The following is a 15411-nucleotide window of genomic DNA, read 5'->3' on the forward strand; positions in this document are numbered from 1 at the left end:
CGGACTGCTGGAACAACCAAGTGTGCCTTAAAACACTCCACCGTCTGCCAACTTGCTGAGGGAGAAACTCTCCTACTGCCCACATGTGAAATGAGAGTCCAGGCCCTCACAGCTGGCACAGATGGAAAGCCCAGACCACCTGGACCTGCCTGGGAGACTTTGGGACCCCTCTAAAGACTACACCCATAAACCCAAACTCGCGAGTTCTACAGGCTGACCTCAATGATGACACCCCACCTCCCCAAATCCTGGTCACCTCTTTGCTCCCCGTTGACACACACCATCAACACCAGAGTTTGGTCTCAAATACACGTTAAAGGAAGAATGACTGCAATGGAAGGGACAGCTCCTCATGCACAGCGCAGCCGCAAAGCCCAGACCAGCCTGACACGGCTCCCATGGAATGGGGCCCCGCTTCACAACACACCCACCAACTAAACGACATAAGGGCCACAAAATGACTGATGACGCCAATATTGGTCTTAGGATTTTCTTGTATGTTTTGGTTGCTCTGACACACATTTTCAATGCCAATCCTCCCAAATACCAACTCTCACTTTAAAGCTGCCGCCAAGGTCAGATGGACATGGCTTCAAGAGCCGGACACGACACGGCAGGGTTGTGTGCAGGAAAATACTCCCCACATCATGACTCACAATCACTTGCCAGACAAAACTGGTGATATAATTTCCGCTCACGTACATTTACAGGGTACCAAGGTCAAACCCCTTTTTCAGAAATGCCAATGTCTGCAGTTCCTTCAACTGTTCCGCAAGTCTTTGTGTTATCCTTCTCCAGTTTTCCTGTCTCAGTTTCACACAGAGCCCAGCAATGGCACCCCAGAGTGTGACCTTGCTGGGCCCAGCTGAGACGAGCCCTATGACTGAACCAACACAAGATATTGGACAGCAGGGGAGGCATCACAGGGATGGTTTCCCATATCCAGCAAGAAACGCTTGGCACAGGGACAAGTTTACAATAATGGCAATGGGACAGGGAAGGTAAGAATGTGATGGAAGGGAACACCCATCACCCCGAGAAGTGCTGCATAGCCCAGACGAGCTTGACATGGCTGTGGGGGAATGAAGACCCTCTTCTGCACAAGACATCCACAAACCACAGCACACCAGGCCCATGGGGTGATTTCACTGATGACACCCCACTGTCCAAAGCCCTGGTCATGTCCACAGCCCTCCCAAAAAGCATCATCATCAACCGTCTTTGGTCTCTAATACTTGCATTTCAAAGTTGCTGCCAAGGTCACATGGATAGGGACTCAAAAGTAGGACATGACACTGCAGAGTTGTGGGAAGCAAAACACTCTTGACTGCAAGACTCACCACTCTGAGCCACCAAGGAACTGTGGCCTGCAAAATGCCCCAAGGCCATGGGACAAGGCTGTCCCGCCCCTCCACGACCAGCATAAAAGCTGGCCCAGAGCCTCTGTCCCTCACACACTTCTCCTCACACCTTCTCCTCCAGCTCCTGCCAACAACAAGGTGAGCCTCAAACCGCTGACCCTCCTGCTCCTTGAATCCCTGATCCTCCTACTCCTCAAAGCTCTGCCGTCTCTCCTCCAGCACACTCGGTGGCAGCCTCTGCAGCCCTCACCCCTCCCCACAGCCCCATACCAGCCTCTACACTCCCTCATAGTCCTGACACACTGCCCCACCCATTGTACTCCCTCACCACAGCCCTGCCTCACCCCCCTCTCTTCCAGGGACCCTCCACACCACACCCATGGCCTGCAACAACCTCTGCACTCCCTGCGGACCCACCCCGCTGGCCAACAGCTGCAACGAGCCCTGTGCCCTGCAATGCCAGGATTCCCGTGTCATCATCAACCCTTCCCCTGTGCTGGTCACCCTGCCAGGACCCATCATGACCTCCTTCCCCCAGAGCACCGTCGTCGGATCCACCTCCTCGGCTGCCGTGGGCACTGAACTCAGTGCCCAGGGACAGCCCGTCTCTGGGGGATTTGGCTTTGGCCTTGGCTACGGCCTGGGCTATGGCTACGGCCTGGGCTGCTACGGCAGAAGGGGCTGCAACACCTGCTGAAGACCCTCAGCACCACCCCTGACACCACCAGCTCAGGACGCAGGCAACAGCTCCTGCCAGCAAAGCACCTCGGCTGATGCTCCCTCTGCTTTTACCTCACACCTGATTCCTCAGCCTCTTCCTTCTCATCATCCTTTCACTTCAATAAATTTTTTTGTGCATCAGAACCTGAGTTGCTTGCTCCTTTTCTTTGAATTCCCATGGCGCCACATCCTCACTATGTGCAATTCCGTCACTCAACAATTGAATTGGATGGAAAAGGAGCAAAGAATATTTCCTAACAAATATATCCCCACCAGTAACAACCAACGCTGACATGGGAAACACAGAAGAGGGGGGACCTTCCAGAACATGACACAAGGCCATCACCCCGTAAACAAAAGGCTTTGACACAACAATTCTGTCCTTGGCACAGTTTGGCCAAACTCACTCGATGCCAGCACGGACTGGAAAAATTCCATTTGCAGCAGCACTCTTGAGTCCTCCCAGCAAAGAGAGGAACAAAAGCATCCACTTGAACAGCAACTCGGGAAAGCAAATGCTTCCATCCCCTCTGCTCTAGCAGGCCCAGCAGGAGCAGCATTTCCAGCACTATCATCACTTCACTTTGGAGGCTCCTAGGAGAGGGAACCCATCATCTCCTATACTCTACGACCAGTCACAACCTCAGAAAAAAAAAAAAAAAATCTGCCCTCCTTAGCCCACGGAAGTCCATCTGTTTTCTCTTGTGTATATGTACCGTGCTGAGATGAGCGGAGCTCCCACACGCTTGTTACCCCCCCAGCCCAGCCTTGTCTCCTCAGGGTCCCAGCTCTCTCAGTCTCGCCTCCAGCAAAGATCCACCAGCCCTTGCACTATCTGGAGGCCCTCAAGTGCTCTTCATCCACTCCCCCATTTGTCATTCTGCACATGTGGAGGCCACAACTGTCCACACCACCCCATATGAGACCTCACCTGTTCTCCAAAGAGAGCAAGGGCCACCTCTCCCAACTTCATGGCAACAATCTTCACAAACCTGTCTTGAACACGGGTGACATCCTTTCAAGTAAATCTCCACTGTCACCTTGCGGCTTCTTTGCTCTCTACCCGGCTCTTTGCAAACACTTAGTCCACAGCATGACGTAGGGGCCAGTGCCATTCCTGCCCAGACGCAGAACTTCACATTTGACACTGTTAAAATGCAGGAGATTCCTTTAACCCCTAGACTCCAGAACACTTGGACTGCTGGAACAACCAAGTGTGCCTTAAAACACTCCACCATCTGCCAACTTGCTGAGGGAGAAACTCTCCTACTGCCCACATGTGAAACGAGAGTCCAGGCCCTCACAGCTGGCACAGATGGAAAGCCCAGACCAGCTGGACCTGCCTGGGAGACTTTGGGACCCCTCTAAAGACTACACCCATAAACCCAAACTCGCGAGTTCTACAGGCTGACCTCAAGGATGACACCCCACCTCCCCAAATCCTGGTCACCTCTTTGGTCCCCGTTGACACACACCATCAACACCAGAGTTTGGTCTCAAATACACGTTAAAGGAAGAATGACTGCAATGGAAGGGACAGCTCCTCATGCACAGCGCAGCCGCAAAGCCCAGACCAGCCTGACACGGCTCCCATGGAATGGGGCCCCGCTTCACAACACACCCACCAACTAAACGACATAAGGGCCACAAAATGACTGATGACGCCCATATTGGTCTTAGGATTTTCTTGTATATTTTGGTTGCTCTGACACACATTTTCAATGCCAATCCTCCCAAATACCAACTCTCACTTTAAAGCTGCCGCCAAGGTCAGATGGACATGGCTTCAAGAGCCGGACACAACACTGCAGGGTTGTGTGCAGGAAAATACTCCCCACATCATGACTCACAATCACTTGCCAGACAAAACTGATGATATAATTTCCGCTCACGTACCTTTACAGAGTACCAAGGTCAAACCCCTTTTTCAGAAATGCCAATGTCTGCAGTTCCTTCAACTTTTCCGCAAGTCTTTGTCTTATCCTTCTCCAGTTTTCCTGTCTCAGTTTCACACAGAGCCCAGCAATGGCACCCCAGAGTGTGACCTTGCTGGGCCCAGCTGAGACGAGCCCTACGGCTGAACCAACACAAGATATTGGACAGCAGGGGAGGCATCACAGAGATGGTTTCCCATATCCAGCAAGAAACGCTTGGCACAGGGACAAGTTTACAATAATGGCAATGGGACAGGGAAGGTAAGAATGTGATGGAAGGGAACACCCATCACCCCCAGAAGTGCTGCATAGCCCAGACGAGCTTGACATGGCTGTGGCGAAATGAGAACCCTCTGCACAAGACATCCAAAAACCACAGCACACCAGGGCCATGGGGTGACTTCACCGATGACACCCCACTGTCCAAAGCCCTGGTCATGTCCACAGCCCTCCCAAAAAAGCATCATCATCAACCGTCTTTGGTCTCTGATACTTGCATTTCAAAGTTGCCGCCAAGGTCACATGGATAGGGACTCAAAAGTAGGACATGACACTGCAGAGTTGTGGGAAGCAAAACACTCTTGACTGCAAGACTCACCACTCTGAGCCACCAAGGAATTGTGGCCTGCAAAATGCCCCAAGGCCATGGGACAAGGCTGTCCTGCCCCTCCACGACCAGCATAAAAGCTGGCCCAGAGCCTCTGTCCCTCACACACTTCTCCTCACACCTTCTCCTCCAGCTCCTGCCAACAACAAGGTGAGCCTCAAACCGCTGACCCTCCTGCTCCTTGAATCCCTGATCCTCCTACTCCTCAAAGCTCTGCCGTCTCTCCTCCAGCACACTCGGTGGCAGCCTCTGCAGCCCTCACCCCTCCCCACAGCCCCATACCAGCCTATACACTCCCTCATAGTCCTGACACACTGCCCCACCCACTGCACCCCCTCACCACAGCCCTGCCTCACCCCCCTCTCTTCCAGGGACCCTCCACACCACACCCATGGCCTGCAACAACCTCTGCACTCCCTGCGGACCCACCCCGCTGGCCAACAGCTGCAACGAGCCCTGTGCCCTGCAATGCCAGGATTCCCGTGTCATCATCGACCCTTCCCCCGTGCTGGTCACCCTGCCAGGACCCATCATGACCTCCTTCCCCCAGAGCACCGTCGTCGGATCCACCTCCTCGGCTGCCGTGGGCACTGAACTCAGTGCCCAGGGACAGCCCGTCTCTGGGGGATTTGGCTTTGGCCTTGGCTACGGGCTGGGCTATGGCTACGGCCTGGGCTGCTATGGCAGAAGGGGCGGCTACATCTGCTGAGGGCCCTCAGCACTACTCCTGACACCATCAGCTCAGGGCTCTGGCAACAGCTCCTGCCAGCAAAGCACCTCAGCTGATGGTCCCTCTACTTCTACCTCACACCAGATCCTTTCAAATACTTTCTCCTGTACCTTCTTTTGGGGGAATTTTTTGCCTCAATAAAGCTTTCCTGCATCAAAGCATGACACGTGTCCTCATCTTGGTGAATTCCAATGGTCACACCTCCTCATCCAACACAGTGCTGGCAATAAACAAACTATTGCTGTGAATACAAAAAGGGTCTCAACACCTTTCTTAGAAAATACATCACAACCTGAAACAATCAGGACTGGCATGGGAAGCAGCGATTGAGGGGAGATACAAGCCCAACACCTACTACAGCAGAATTTTTGACACAACAAATCTCTCTGGCTCATGCCTCTCTCCAAGTCTCTCTGTGCCCAAACACACTTGAGAACCTCTCTTCCCAGCAGGAAGAACCTTCCCCACAAAAATAGGAAGAACATCATCCAATTAGGCAGCAAGACTGGAGTGCAATTGCTTCATTCTCTTCTGCTCCATCATAGACAGCAAGAGCTGGACTTCCAGGACCTTGGACAGGTCAGTCTTGTCAGTCCCAGGACAACTACTCCCCAACTTTTACTCCAGGACAAGCCTCACACTGAAAAAGGCTTGTCTGCCTTGCCCATGGAATTCCAGCTGTTTTCAATTGAGCCCTTGCCCTCTTTGTCCTGCACATGTGAACTGCTGAGAACAGTCAGGATCTCTCAACTTCATTCTCTGCCATCAGAGATTTGCACACACTGATTTGCACACACTGATGACACCCTCCTGTCCAGCCTTGTCTCCTGGCAGTCCCAGGTCTCACAGTCTCTCCTCTGGGAAAGACCCTCCAGCCCCTTAAGAATCTTTCTGGCCCTGAACTGATTTTCTTTCACCAAATCGACTTCATTTACATGTGGGAAGCCCAGAGCTGCTAACAACACCTCACATGGGACCTCATCATTGCTCAGGAGACAGCAAGAGTCACCTCCCTCGGATTCATCACAGCACCTTTCCCAATCCTGACCTAAAGACTTGGGGTCCCTTTTCCCACAATGCTACAGGGCCACCTCCTGCTCCATTTCTTCAAGCACAAGGACGATTTCATAGAAGAAAACAGTTCTCATATTTGATAGACATACATTCCTTCCTATCCAGGATGACTGCTCCAAAGAAACAGCACTTGGCAGATGCCCTTGGTGAGCTCCAGCAGATGTCCAGCACCAGTCAGATTTTCAGGGTTGGCCAAAAGGCTCCAACTCCTGGTCTACAGCACTGGGGACTTGCTGCCATCTGGACTTTGGGACAGGGGCCACAAGCCTCCGGGTCCAGCCCTTCACACCTTTCTCAGGCCACCCCGCTGGGCACAGACACAACCTGGACTCCCCTGTGTTTGTTTTGAGGATCATGTAATGCTCACCACCAACAATTCCAAATCCTCATTCAATCACAAGTGGCCCCAGCCCTTTGCACTCAGCCTAAGGAAACCACTAGCTCACCCTGGATATCAAAATCTTCCAAGCACGAGATATCCACAGTGCACAGTGACCAGGAAAGGTCAGGTCTAGTGTCAGGCTTAGGCACGTGGGATCAAGGTGAGGAGCAATGGAATGTGAGGGAAGGGGCAACAGCTCCAGCACAGCTGCAAATCTCAGAGCAGCCTGACAGGCCTGGGAGAGAATGGGGCCCCTCTTCACAACAGACCCACAAACCACAGCAAACCAGTGACGGCCACAGGGTGATTTCACTGATGACACCACACCCCTCCTAAATTTTGGTTGTTTATTTGCCCTGGCCTAATGCCAGTCTTCCATGCAAACCCTCTCAAACACCAACTTGCACTTAAAGCTGCTGTCAAGGTTAGATGGACAAGGCCTCAAGAGCAGGGAATCATAGAATTTCATGAAGAAATACCCATACCATGACAAAGAAGGAAAGAGGAGCATGCTGAGCATCAGGCAGTAATTAATGGTTTTGCTATGGGGAACATAGTATTAAGACTTAAGGGATGTAAGAGATGAAACCTTACAGCTTGAATGCAGAGAAACAGAATTGAAGTCACAGACCAGCCATGATATAAAAGGGAGCTACACCATTTGATGCTGGGCTTTTTTGGTTTGTTAATGATATTAGGAAATACATTTAAAATGAAAGAGTTAATTCTCATGTAATTTTCCAAAATCCAAATGGACCCTAAAAATGAAGAAACAAATCCCTCCTGACCACTACCTGGTTTTCCAGTTTCTGTCTCTTGATCTCATTCAAGACACAAAAGGATGAGCCCTTCACAAGGCACTGGAAAACCACAGCAGAGGAAAGCCACAAAATTACCTCACTGATGACATAACACTTCTCCTGGGCTCTGCTTGTTTATTCAGCCCTCTCTGACACACATCAAACAATCAAAACCTCCCAAACACCAACTTATTCATGCTGCCGCCAAGGTCAGATGGACACAGCGTCAAGAGCAGGACATGACAGTGCAGAGGCAGGGGAAGGAAAACACTCCTTGCCTCATGACTAACCAACCTGGGCCCGGCAACAGCTGCTGCCCTAAAAAATGCCCCAAGGCCATGGGACAAGGCTGTCCTGCCCCTTCCAGACCAGCATAAAAGCTGGCCCACAGCCTCTGTCCCTCACACACTTCTCCTCACACCTTCTGCTCCTGAGAACCAGGTGAGCCTCAAAACCCTGGCCCCTCCAGCTTCGGTCTCCATGGCCCTTCTCTTCCAGAATTCTTACCACTACCTTCTGCAGCCCTCACAACTCACTACAGCCTCACAACAGCCTCCACACTCCCTCACACTCCTAACAGCCCTGCCTCACTCCCCTCTCTTCCAGGGACCCTCCACACCACACCCATGGCCTGCAACAGCATCTGCACTCCCTGCGGACCCACCCCGCTGGCCAACAGCTGCAACGAGCCCTGTGCCCTGCAATGCCAGGATTCCCGTGTCATCATCAACCCTTCCCCTGTGCTGGTCACCCTGCCAGGACCCATCATGACCTCCTTCCCCCAGAGCACCGTCGTCGGATCCACCTCCTCGGCTGCCGTGGGCACTGAACTCAGTGCCCAGGGACAGCCCGTCTCTGGGGGATTTGGCTTTGGCCTTGGCTACGGGCTGGGCTATGGCTACGGCCTGGGCTGCTACGGCAGAAGGGGCTGCAACACCTGCTGAAGACCCTCAGCACCACCCCTGACACCACCAGCTCAGGACGCAGGCAACAGCTCCTGCCAGCAAAGCACCTCGGCTGATGCTCCCTCTGCTTTTACCTCACACCTGATTCCTCAGCCTCTTCCTTCTCATCATCCTTTCACTTCAATAAATTTTTTTGTGCATCAGAACCTGAATTGCTTGCTCCTTTTTTTTGAATTCCCATGGCGCCACGTCCTCACTATGTGCAATTCCGTCACTCAACAATTCAATTGGATGGAAAAGGAGCAAAGAATATTTCCTAACAAATTTATCCCCACCAGTAAGAACCAACGCTGACATGGGAAACACAGAAGAGGGGGGACCTTCCAGAACATGACACAAGGCCATCACCCCGTAAACAAAAGGCTTTGACACAACAATTCTGTCCTTGGCACAGTTTGGCCAAACTCACTCGATGCCAGCACGGACTGGAAAAATTCCATTTGCAGCAGCACTCTTGAGTCCTCCCAGCAAAGAGAGGAACAAAAGCATCCACTTGAACAGCAACTCGGGAAAGCAAATGCTTCCATCCCCTCTGCTCTAGCAGGCCCAGCAGGAGCAGCATTTCCAGCACTATCATCACTTCACTTTGGAGGCTCCTAGGAGAGGGAACTCATCATCTCCTAGACTCTACGACCAGTCACAACCTCAGAAAAAAAAAAAAAAATCTGCCCTCCTTAGCCCACGGAAGTCCATCTGTTTTCTCTTGTGTATATGTACAGTGCTGAGATGAGCGGAGCTCCCACACGCTTGTTACCCCTCCAGCCCAGCCTTGTCTCCTCAGGGTCCCAGCTCTCTCAGTCTCGCCTCCAGCAAAGATCCACCAGCCCTTGCACTATCTGGAGGCCCTCAAGTGCTCTTCATCCACTCCCCCATTTGTCATTCTGCACATGTGGAGGCCACAACTGTCCACACCACCCCATATGAGACCTCACCTGTTCTCTAAAGAGAGCAAGGGCCACCTCTCCCAACTTCATGTCAACAATCTTCACAAATCTGTCTTGAACACGGCTGACATCCTTTCAAGTAAATCTCCACTGTCACCTTGCGGCTTCTTTGCTCTCTACCCGGCTCTTTGCAAACACTTAGTCCACAGCATGACGTAGGGGCCAGTGCCATTCCTGCCCAGACGCAGAACTTCACATTTGACACTGTTAAAATGCAGGAGATTCCTTTAACCCCTAGACTCCAGAACACTTGGACTGCTGGAACAACCAAGTGTGCCTTAAAACACTCCACCGTCTGCCAACTTGCTGAGGGAGAAACTCTCCTACTGCCCACATGTGAAACGAGAGTCCAGGCCCTCACAGCTGGCACAGATGGAAAGCCCAGACCAGCTGGACCTGCCTGTGAGACTTTGGGACCCCTCTGAAGACTACACCCATAAACCCAAACTCGTCAGTTCTACAGGCTGACCTCAATGATGACACCCCACCTCCCCAAATCCTGGTCACCTCTTTGGTCCCCGTTGACACACGCCATCAACACCAGAGCTTGGTCTCAAATACACGTTAAAGGAAGAATGACTGCAATGGAAGGGACAGCTCCTCATGCACAGCGCAGCCGCAAAGCCCAGACCAGCCTGACACGGCTCCCATGGAATGGGGCCCCGCTTCACAACACACCCACCAACTAAACGACATAAGGGCCACAAAATGACTGATGACGCCCATATTGGTCTTAGGATTTTCTTGTATATTTTGGTTGCTCTGACACACATTTTCAATGCCAATCCTCCCAAATACCAACTCTCACTTTAAAGCTGCCGCCAAGGTCAGATGGACACGGCTTCAAGAGCCGGACACGACACTGCAGCGTTGTGTGCAGGAAAATACTCCCCACATCATGACTCACAATCACTTGCCAGACAAAACTGATGATATCATTTCCGCTCACGTACCTTTACAGGGTACCAAGGTCAAACCCCTTTTTCAGAAATGCCAATGTCTGCAGTTCCTTCAACTGTTCCGCAAGTCTTTGTCTTATCCTTCTCCAGTTTTCCTGTCTCAGTTTCACACAGAGCCCAGCAATGGCACCCCAGAGTGTGACCTTGCTGGGCCCAGCTGAGACGAGCCCTACGGCTGAACCAACACAAGATATTGGACAGCAGGGGAGGCATCACAGGGATGGTTTCCCATATCCAGCAAGAAACGCTTGGCACAGGGACAAGTTTACAATAATGGCAATGGGACAGGGAAGGTAAGAATGGGATGGAAGGGAACACCCATCACCCCCAGAAGTGCTGCATAGCCCAGACGAGCTTGACATGGCTGTGGCCAAATGAGGACCCTCTGCACAAGACATCCAAAAACCACAGCACACCAGGTCCATGGGATGACTTCACTGATGACACGTCGCTCTAAAGAGCTCTTGTCACGTCTACAGCCCTCCCAAAACGCATCATCATCAACCGTCTTTGGTCTCTAATACTTGCATTTAAAAGTTGCCGCCAAGGTCACATGGATAGGGACTCAAAAGTAGGACATGACACTGCAGAGTTGTGGGAAGCAAAACACTCTTGACTGCAAGACTCACCACTCTGAGCCACCAAGGAACTGTGGCCTGCAAAATGCCCCAAGGCCATGGGACAAGGCTGTCCCGCCCCTCCACGACCAGCATAAAAGCTGGACCAGAGCCTCTGTCCCTCACACACTTCTCCTCACACCTTCTCCTCCAGCTCCTGCCAACAACAAGGTGAGCCTCAAACCACTGACCCTCCTGCTCCTTGAATCCCTGATCCTCCTACTCCTCAAAGCTCTGCCGTCTCTCCTCCAGCACACTCGGTGGCAGCCTCTGCAGCCCTCACCCCTCCCCACAGCCCCATACCAGCCTCTACACTCCCTCATAGTCCTGACACACTGCCCCACCCATTGTACCCCCTCACCACAGCCCTGCCTCACCCCCCTCTCTTCCAGGGACCCTCCACACCACACCCATGGCCTGCAACAACCTCTGCACTCCCTGCGGACCCACCCCGCTGGCCAACAGCTGCAACGAGCCCTGTGCCCTGCAATGCCAGGATTCCCGTGTCATCATCAACCCTTCCCCTGTGCTGGTCACCCTGCCAGGACCCATCATGACCTCCTTCCCCCAGAGCACCGTCGTCGGATCCACCTCCTCGGCTGCCGTGGGCACTGAACTCAGTGCCCAGGGACAGCCCGTCTCTGGGGGATTTGGCTTTGGCCTTGGCTACGGCCTGGGCTATGGCTACGGCCTGGGCTGCTATGGCAGAAGGGGCTGCAACACCTGCTGAAGACCCCCAGCACCACCCCTGACACCACCAGCTCAGGACGCAGGCAACAGCTCCTGCCAGCAAAGCACCTCGGCTGATGCTCCCTCTGCTTTTACCTCACACCTGATTCCTCAGCCTCTTCCTTCTCATCATCCTTTCACTTCAATAAATTTTTTCGTGCATCAGAACCTGAATTGCTTGCTCCTTTTTTTTGAATTCCCATGGCGCCACGTCCTCACTATGTGCAATTCCGTCACTCAACAATTCAATTGGATGGAAAAGGAGCAAAGAATATTTCCTAACAAATATATCCCCACCAGTAACAACCAACGCTGACATGGGAAACACAGAAGAGGGGGGACCTTCCAGAACATGACACAAGGCCATCACCCCGTAAACAAAAGGCTTTGACACAACAATTCTGTCCTTGGCACAGTTTGGCCAAACTCACTCGATGCCAGCACGGACTGGAAAAATTCCATTTGCAGCAGCACTCTTGAGTCCTCCCAGCAAAGACAGGAACAAAAGCATCCACTTGAACAGCAACTCGGGAAAGCAAATGCTTCCATCCCCTCTGCTCTAGCAGGCCCAGCAGGAGCAGCATTTCCAGCACTATCATCACTTCACTTTGGAGGCTCCTAGGAGAGGGAACCCATCATCTCCTATACTCTACGACCAGTCACAACCTCAGAAAAAAAAAAAAAATCTGCCCTCCTTAGCCCACGGAAGTCCATCTGTTTTCTCTTGTGTATATGTACAGTGCTGAGATGAGTGGAGCTCCCACACGCTTGTTACCCCCCCAGCCCAGCCTTGTCTCCTCAGGGTCCCAGCTCTCTCAGTCTCGCCTCCAGCAAAGATCCACCAGCCCTTGCACTATCTGGAGGCCCTCAAGTGCTCTTCATCCACTCCCCCGTTTGTCATTCTGCACATGTGGAGGCCACAACTGTCCACACCACCCCATATGAGACCTCACCTGTTCTCTAAAGAGAGCAAGGGCCACCTCTCCCAACTTCATGTCAACAATCTTCACAAATCTGTCTTGAACACGGGTGACATCCTTTCAAGTAAATCTCCACTGTCACCTTGCGGCTTCTTTGCTCTCTACCCGGCTCTTTGCAAACACTTAGTCCACAGCAGGACGTAGGGGCCAGTGCCATTCCTGCCCAGACGCAGAACTTCACATTTTACACTGTTAAAATGCAGGAGATTCCTTTAACCCCTAGACTCCAGAACACTCGGACTGCTGGAACAACCAAGTGTGCCTTAAAACACTCCACCGTCTGCCAACTTGCTGAGGGAGAAACTCTCCTACTGCCCACATGTGAAATGAGAGTCCAGGCCCTCACAGCTGGCACAGATGGAAAGCCCAGACCAGCTGGACCTGCCTGTGAGACTTTGGGACCCCTCTAAAGACTACACCCATAAACCCAAACTCGGGAGTTCTACAGGCTGACCTCAATGATGACACCCCACCTCCCCAAATCCTGGTCACCTCTTTGGTCCCCGTTGACACACACCATCAACACCAGAGTTTGGTCTCAAATACACGTTAAAGGAAGAATTACTGCAATGGAAGGGACAGCTCCTCATGCACAGCGCAGCTGCAAAGCCCAGACCAGCCTGACACGGCTCCCATGGAATGGGGCCCCGCTTCACAACACACCCACCAACTAAACGACATAAGGGCCACAAAATGACTGATGACGCCCATATTGGTCTTAGGATTTTCTTGTATAGTTTGATTTCTCTGACACACATTTTCAATGCCAATCCTCCCAAATACCAACTCTCACTTTAAAGCTGCCGCCAAGGTCAGATGGACATGGCTTCAAGAGCCGGACACGACACTGCAGGGTTGTGTGCAGGAAAATACTCCCCACATCATGACTCACAATCACTTGCCAGACAAAACTGATGATATCATTTCCGCTCACGTACCTTTACAGAGTACCAAGGTCAAACCCCTTTTTCAGAAATGCCAATGTCTGCAGTTCCTTCAACTGTTCCGCAAGTCTTTGTCTTATCCTTCTCCAGTTTTCCTGTCTCAGTTTCACACAGAGCCCAGCAATGGCACCCCAGAGTGTGACCTTGCTGGGCCCAGCTGAGACGAGCCCTACGGCTGAACCAACACAAGATATTGGACAGCAGGGGAGGCATCACAGGGATGGTTTCCCATATCCAGCAAGAAACGCTTGGCACAGGGACAAGTTTACAATAATGGCAATGGGACAGGGAAGGTAAGAATGTGATGGAAGGGAACACCCATCACCCCCAGAAGTGCTGCATAGCCCAGACGAGCTTGACATGGCTGGGGCCAAATGAGGACCCTCTGCACAAGACATCCACAAACCACAGCACACCAGGCCCATGGGGTGATTTCACTGATGACACCCCACTGTCCAAAGCCCTGGTCATGTCCACAGCCCTCCCAAAAAGCATCATCATCAACCGTCTTTGGTCTCTGATACTTGCATTTAAAAGTTGCCGCCAAGGTCACATGGATAGGGACTCAAAAGTAGGACATGACACTGCAGAGTTGTGGGAAGCAAAACACTCTTGACTGCAAGACTCACCACTCTGAGCCACCAAGGAACTGTGGCCTGCAAAATGCCCCAAGGCCATGGGACAAGGCTGTCCCGCCCCTCCACGACCAGCATAAAAGCTGGCCCAGAGCCTCTGTCCCTCACACACTTCTCCTCACACCTTCTCCTCCAGCTCCTGCCAACAACAAGGTGAGCCTCAAACCACTGACCCTCCTGCTCCTTGAATCCCTGATCCTCCTACTCCTCAAAGCTCTGCCGTCTCTCCTCCAGCACACTCGGTGCCAGCCTCTGCAGCCCTCACCCCTCCCCACAGCCCCATACCAGCCTATACACTCCCTCATAGTCCTGACACACTGCCCCACCCATTGTACCCCCTCACCACAGCCCTGCCTCACCCCCCTCTCTTCCAGGGACCCTCCACACCACACCCATGGCCTGCAACAACCTCTGCACTCCCTGCGGACCCACCCCGCTGGCCAACAGCTGCAACGAGCCCTGTGCCCTGCAATGCCAGGATTCCCGTGTCATCATCAACCCTTCCCCTGTGCTGGTCACCCTGCCAGGACCCATCATGACCTCCTTCCCCCAGAGCACCGTCGTCGGATCCACCTCCTCGGCTGCCGTGGGCACTGAACTCAGTGCCCAGGGACAGCCCGTCTCTGGGGGATTTGGCTTTGGCCTTGGCTACGGCCTGGGCTATGGCTACGGCCTGGGCTGCTACGGCAGAAGGGGCTGCAACACCTGCTGAAGACCCTCAGCACCACCCCTGACACCACCAGCTCAGGACGCAGGCAACAGCTCCTGCCAGCAAAGCACCTCGGCTGATGCTCCCTCTGCTTTTACCTCACACCTGATTCCTCAGCCTCTTCCTTCTCATCATCCTTTCACTTCAATAAATTTTTTTCGTGCATTGGAGCATGAGTTGCTTTTTCTTCTTTTTGAAGTCCAGTTGACTCACACTCTACCCTGGGCAATTCCAGCATGCAACCATTCTGTTGGATGGAAAAGGAGCAAAGAACATTTCTTAGCAAATATGTCCCTGTGGTAGTGTATTGATTAGTTAATC

General features: G+C 52.5%; 5 protein-coding genes across 5 annotated transcripts; all 5 read left to right on the top strand.

Moving 5' to 3' along the window:
• Positions 1–1740: 1740 nt before the first annotated feature.
• Positions 1741–2058, top strand: LOC310919712 (feather beta keratin-like; the record flags this gene model as incomplete). Its single annotated transcript, XM_083879180.1, has 1 exon — positions 1741–2058. One exon carries the CDS (start codon positions 1741–1743, stop codon positions 2056–2058), a length of 318 nt encoding a protein of 105 aa, XP_083735306.1.
• Positions 2059–5013: 2955 nt separating this feature from the next.
• On the top strand, positions 5014–5331 carry LOC310918545 (feather beta keratin-like; the record flags this gene model as incomplete). Its single annotated transcript, XM_083877433.1, has 1 exon — positions 5014–5331. The coding sequence occupies one exon, from the start codon at positions 5014–5016 to the stop codon at positions 5329–5331; it is 318 nt and encodes a 105-aa protein (XP_083733559.1).
• Positions 5332–8234: 2903 nt separating this feature from the next.
• On the top strand, positions 8235–8552 carry LOC310915938 (feather beta keratin-like; the record flags this gene model as incomplete). The annotated part of the gene is made up of 1 exon (XM_083873162.1): positions 8235–8552. One exon carries the CDS (start codon positions 8235–8237, stop codon positions 8550–8552), a length of 318 nt encoding a protein of 105 aa, XP_083729288.1.
• Positions 8553–11505: 2953 nt separating this feature from the next.
• On the top strand, positions 11506–11823 carry LOC310919964 (feather beta keratin-like; the record flags this gene model as incomplete). Its single annotated transcript, XM_083879620.1, has 1 exon — positions 11506–11823. The coding sequence occupies one exon, from the start codon at positions 11506–11508 to the stop codon at positions 11821–11823; it is 318 nt and encodes a 105-aa protein (XP_083735746.1).
• A 2952-nt stretch (positions 11824–14775) lies between these two features.
• On the top strand, positions 14776–15093 carry LOC310910870 (feather beta keratin-like; the record flags this gene model as incomplete). The annotated part of the gene is made up of 1 exon (XM_083863936.1): positions 14776–15093. The coding sequence occupies one exon, from the start codon at positions 14776–14778 to the stop codon at positions 15091–15093; it is 318 nt and encodes a 105-aa protein (XP_083720062.1).
• Positions 15094–15411: the final 318 nt, after the last annotated feature.

Source organism: Zosterops lateralis (genome assembly GCF_965231275.1).
Source record: "Zosterops lateralis genome assembly, chromosome: 1".
NCBI classification, from domain to species: Eukaryota; Metazoa; Chordata; class Aves; order Passeriformes; family Zosteropidae; genus Zosterops; species Zosterops lateralis.